Raw genomic sequence first — 6,070 nt, 5'->3', positions numbered from 1 at the left:
AAAGTGGAGATTTCGGCGCAGCGCTAAAAATAAATGTCGATTTTCAGGGTATAAAATGCCGTAAAGTCACTAAATAACCATATCAAAAAATTGCACCTCGTTTGCGGATTATGAATAAACTGGTTTTAATTGAAAATTGTGAAAATTGAAAATGTTATAAAGGAAAAACGATTTTAATGTTGGTTGCCTATACTGTAGGGGCAAAGAGAATAATTTTCACTTTTGGTAAACCTAAACTGTAAAAAGTAGTATGTACCCAAGGTTCATAGATAGGGGTTACGCCCTAATCTATTAACCTTGGTATGTACCATAGTCAAAATAACTCCTCCTGACTTAAAGCATTGATTAAAAACACCCATAGATAGCTCACCTCTTGGTAACCGAAAGACGTATCAACAACTAGATGGCGCTACTCGAAAACCGTATCGAGATTTCTCATTCTCTCTCTGACTTGCGAGGAGGTAGGAGTAGTGTCAGGGCCGAACTTACCCTATAGGTGTATTATCTGTGACAGGCAGGTGTTGTGACAAATTAGAGCGGAATTTTATAAAAAAAAAGGACTCATATTTTAGACAAAATGGCCTCTGTAACTCATAAGTGTGTTTACGCGGGATGTTTTGAAAGAAACGATGGAACAAATAATAATATATCTTTCTTTAAATTTCCACTGAAAGACGTAGAGCGTACAAAAATTTGGCAAAAAAACTGCGGGAACATTGATATTTTATTGATGGATATCACTGACCTTAAACAGAGGGTAATTTGCCAGCATCATTTTGCAGTGGAACATATTTACCAAAGTGGCCAAAGACAGTTATTAAGGAAAAATGCTGTTCCTCTAAAATTTACACAGTTAACAACTGATTTAGGTGAGTACTCAATTTTATAAATATTTTTATGTTTGCCTAATGCGCTTTGTCAATGAGAATACTACTATTAAAATATATTTTATATAAAATCAGTGGATATTGAATGATTTAAATATTTTTATACAATTAAATCAAAAGAGATTTTTTTTAAATATGAATGCGTTGTTACTATCACTCCAGAAATAATGATGATGCTTGTTTTGCTTTAATTAAAATTACACATACATTTCAATGATTACACCTATTTTAGGTGATATCCCACCAGTATGCTCTACATACGTTTATTGCGGTACGAAACGTAAAAGATCTACAAGTGACGATTGTATGGTTAGGTCAACTCCATCGCCTAAGAGATCAAGTAGTAGTCTCAGTGATATTTCCAGTTTTGAAATTAATTTGCCCACAAAACTTGAAACTGAATTGACGGAGAAGGTAAAAAAATTGGAGTATCAAGTAAATGCTTTAAAGAAGAAGTGCCGTCAGAAGAACAGTCAGCGTTGTAGAAGAACAACAAAAAACAAAAAATCGGCAACCAAATTCATGTTACAGGTACTGTTAGAAAATAAAAGCAAATACGTGCACACATTTGTTAATATGCAGTTTTCACACAAAACTCGTTCACAATGGAGTCACAATGAAAAGGATTTAGCTCTGGCCATTTATTATAAGTCTCCTAGTTGTTACAAATTTTTAATTAGATCTCTTAACTTTATATTACCTTCAGTAAAAACAATTCAAACTTGGTTGCGTGTCATAAAATTAAGAACTGGTTTAAACACTTCCTTAATTGACAAGTTGAAGAAAAAAGCAGAGACAATGGATGAGTTGGAAAAAATTTGTGTGTTAATGTTTGATGAAATTTCTTTGAAAAAAAAATTGGAGTACAATAAATTAGATGACATTATAGAAGGGTTTCAAGATTTAGGTGCTTTAGGAAGAACAAACAAACTTGCCAACACAGGTCTGGTTTTCATGATGCGCGGCTTGCTACATAACTGGAAGATTCCGATTTGCTATTTTGTTACAGGTGGTCCAATACATAGCGACAACTTAAAAAACATTGTAGTTGAAGTTGTTTCAAAATTACAAAATATTGGGTATATACCAAAAGTGTTAGTGTGTGATCAAGCATCTAATAATAGAGCTTTATTTAAGCTGTTAGGCGCATGTAAGGATCAGCCTGCAATAGAAATAGGAAATCAGAGGATTTTCACTGTTTTTGATACACCCCACTTATTAAAAAGTCTAAGAAATAATTTTCTTAACAAAAAGTTGACGTTTTTTGCCGATTCTAACCAGATATCGTGGCAAGATATTGAATACACATACAACATCGATAGAACCAATGTGAGAGCACGATGCATGGTGAAAATAACAGACGTTCACATAAACCATAATAATTTCCAAAAAATGCGTGTAAAATTAGCAGCCCAAATTTTTTCCAACTCAGTTGCCTCAGCAATATCAACAGCAAAATCTGTAGGCCAGTTACACACCAAAACGGCTCCTCATACTGCCGAATTTTTAAAAATTATAAATAATATTTTTGATGGTCTTAACAGCAAATATTGTAGTGATAGTAACCCAAACAGAAAGCCAATGTCAACTTTAAGCAAGTCAACTGAAAACTTAAAAGCAGGTTTAGAATATTTTAAAAAAATTAAAGTTTTTGAAAATCAGAAAGAGAGAAATAATATTCACTGTCTACACGGCTTTCAGTGGACAATTTTGTCAGTTTTATGTTTGTGGGAGGAACTTCAAAAATATAATGTGTCATATCTTTTAACATCTTTTCTGAACCAAGATCCTCTAGAAAATTTTTTCTCTATTGTGCGCAATCGGGGTGGTTACAATCCAACACCTAGTGTTAGTCAGTTAAGAATTGCCATTAAGCATAACACAAATATTAAACTAAAAATTGCTTTAGACAATGGAAATTGTGAAATAGCACAAACTGATAATTTAGATTTAACCCACGAAGTAACCAGCGTCGAAATATCTGACGAGTCCATTGAAACCCAAACAGTTCATGTAGAACAATCTTTAGACATGCAAAAGGAAAATAATGACAACCAAATTTTAAGCACGGCACATTCCAGCAAATGTAGCATAACAAATTTAGAAACGTGTGGTGTTACATATGTCGCTGGTTATATTTACTATAAGATTATAAAGAACTTGAATTGTAGTAAATGCCAGGAAGACTTGCTAAAAGACAATAAAATTCTATTACAGAAACACGAATTAATGTTACTTTTCAGAGATTATGGCGCAAATGAAGAAATAAAGTTTCTTCAGAGACCATCAGATTTGTTTGTTACTATTACTACAATATTGTTAGAAAAGTTTCACGAGGCTTTTAATTTATTTAAAGTAGATAATGCAGTTTTCGAAAAAATTGAAACCTATGTGACTAACCATATTTTATTAACTACTAATTGGCTTAAAAGCTGCGAAGACCATAAAAGGAAAATTATAAAATTTTTGGTAAAAATCAAACTTTTTAAAACTTGTCAGTGGTATAACGTTAATGAAAGCAAACAGAAAACTAAAAGGGAAAAAATTCACAGAAAATTACTTATTTTCGATAAAAGTAAAGGTAAACAAACATCAAAATGCAAAAATTCGACAAATAAACAGCAAAAAATTCAACAGACTGACAGCCACAAAAGTAAACAAACCAGAAACGTCACAAATTGTATTTAAAATATGAAAACGTCTTTTTTTCTACCTAGATCTTTTCAATGTACTGAGTTTAGTGCGTTCATAAAAATAACATGTGTTTTTACTTAATAACAGGCGGTAGCTGGTTTGTCTTTAGTTTCATGCGTGGAAGAGAATGATGCTAGATAAAAAGTATATGTTTTATCTCGCCGGGTATGAATGACGCACGGGTAAATAACCGTGGACTTAACTGTATGTTAAACTACACTATTAGCTTTAGTCTCTATATACAGTAGATATTAACAAGTATTTTATAATATCAGGAAAACAATATCAGTATGTCTTAAAACCTTGGAATCATATAGAAAACTTTTTTATTAAGTTTAGGGAAAAATGTATTATTGATAAAACTGTATGTCTCAAAACTAAAAATAAAAGAATCAGATGTCAGATATTATGAGTCGTATACCAAGTTTGTTAAAAAATATTAATTCTTCTCAAGAGTCATATACCTTCTTTTTTAAAGCACTTTCATATAAATATTAACGTGGTTTTTAATTGTTCTCGACTTTTAATAATAATAAAATGTTTCAATATTGTCAACAATGAAAGTACTTCTTCAGAAAAAGAAATAATAAATATATATCTTTTTTTCCCAATATTTTAATTTTACAATCTTATCACAGTATATAGAGGTTCCCTCTTTATACTGTGATCTTAGTTTGAAAAGAATTAACATTCAAATATACTTATTTACTTTGTTTTTAAATATGATCTCATTAGTGATGTTTTAAACTTTCTAATCCTGTCTGTTTAATCCAGCTTTTACCTATTGTTCCTAGGCAAATGGCCTTCAAGTATTTATATGTTGGAAATTCCCTGTCACTTTATCAAGATATGTATGTACTTACATTATTCATTTTGAACGTTGGGAATTTGTGGTATTTTTTCAAAGAAAGATAATAATCTATTGTATTTGGTACTCACCACTACTTTTTTTTTTAACATCGATGTCTTAATTCTAGAAAGTCCTTAGATAATTTTTAAATGTAAAAAGTATGCGATCGAACAGTAAATCATATTGATTTTAGTTCACCTCTGTACAATTTCTTATTTTGCACAGACTTCTATATTGCCTTTTCTAGATAAATTGTCAATTTTTTGTAGTACAATGTTACTATCAGAACAACATTTATATCCTCTTCTTCTTGTCGAAGTTCCTTCTCATATCGAAGGTTGGCCATCACTACAGCTATCCGTACCTTATTGACGCCTGCTTTGAAAATATCTATTGAGCTGCAACTATACCACTCTCTTAAGTCTCTCAGTCAGGAAATTCTTCTTCTACCTATGGATCTTTTACCCTTAATTTTACCTTGCATTATGAGCCTAATATCTCATATTTCGCTCCTCTGGTAATTTGGCCTAAATCCAGCTTTCTTGTATTGATATTCTTTATCACCTCGCAATCCTTTTGTAACATTGTAACCTTCTTAATACTTTTGCATTTGTAACTCGTTAGATCTAGGTATTTTCAAAATCCCTCTATAGCACTACATCTCAAATGCTTCCAACTTATTTATATTGTCTACTTTTAGTGTCTAGCTTTCCATTCCATGTAACAAAGTCGAGAACACGTAGCATCTTAAGGCTCTTATCCTCAGCTACAGAGGAAGATCTCGATTAACAAACATTTTTTTCATTTTTATAAATGCTTGTCTTGCAATTTCAATGCGTGTCCTGATTTCTCTAATAGATACATCATTGGTCATCGTTTTTATTTACCCAGGTTCCTAGATATTTGCAGTTATTTTGTAAAAATGTATAGCTATATATTAGGTTTTATTTTCGGTAAATTAATAATGTAGATATTTGAATACTTCAACTATTGCGATTAATTTAGCTATAGTTATAGTAGTATTATTGTCTAGTTTTATAACATTTTTATTTATTTATTTAATTGGCATTGGTAAATGCCATATACAGCCAGTCACAACATGATACAATTTTCTAAATATAATCTTAACTATTATAAAACTATAGCTAAAACTATTTTATAAAACTACAGTAGAAAACTATAATAGAAACCAATAATACCATTGAATCACGGTTTTTACTCCAAATTTTAAATAACCGCTTGGGTTAACACGAAATTTTGGAATACATATAGGAAAGAAGAAAAGTAATTCTAAGCAAGTTAATACTTTTCGAGGTATTTGCGAGTAAATATGTTCATTTTTCAACAGAAAAAAAAAACACTTTTTAGGTGGGTTTTTGCAAATAACTCAAAAAGTAAATATGTATTTTACCGAAAAAAAGGTTTCCAGTAAAAATATAGCTTCTAAAAAGAGAAAAAAATGGTGTATGTATGAACTCTCTAGACCCAGTAGAAGCAAAGTTGTAACTAATGAAAAATAGTTTCATATCTGTCAAATTTCAAAGCAAATATTTCAACGTGAAATAACCAAAAAAGTTTACACTTTTTGGGGAAAACTCAGTACGACTTTTTTAAAGTGTTCAAAAAAATATTCATTTTT

The 6,070-nt window shown here is 30.8% G+C and overlaps 1 protein-coding gene across 1 annotated transcript; it reads left to right on the top strand.

Moving 5' to 3' along the window:
* Window positions 1-571: 571 nt before the first annotated feature.
* LOC126893036 (uncharacterized) lies at window positions 572-3,428 on the top strand (the record flags this gene model as incomplete). The annotated part of the gene is made up of 2 exons (XM_050662977.1): window positions 572-869; window positions 1,120-3,428. Coding segments are annotated over exons 1-2 (2,601 nt in total), but the record flags the coding sequence as incomplete, so codon positions are not given.
* Window positions 3,429-6,070: the final 2,642 nt, after the last annotated feature.

This window comes from Diabrotica virgifera, chromosome 10 (assembly GCF_917563875.1).
Source record: "Diabrotica virgifera virgifera chromosome 10, PGI_DIABVI_V3a".
In the NCBI taxonomy this organism is placed as follows: Eukaryota; Metazoa; Arthropoda; class Insecta; order Coleoptera; family Chrysomelidae; genus Diabrotica; species Diabrotica virgifera.
Note: the sequence above shows the minus strand (reverse complement) of the source record. Positions and strands in the feature narration are given on the sequence as shown.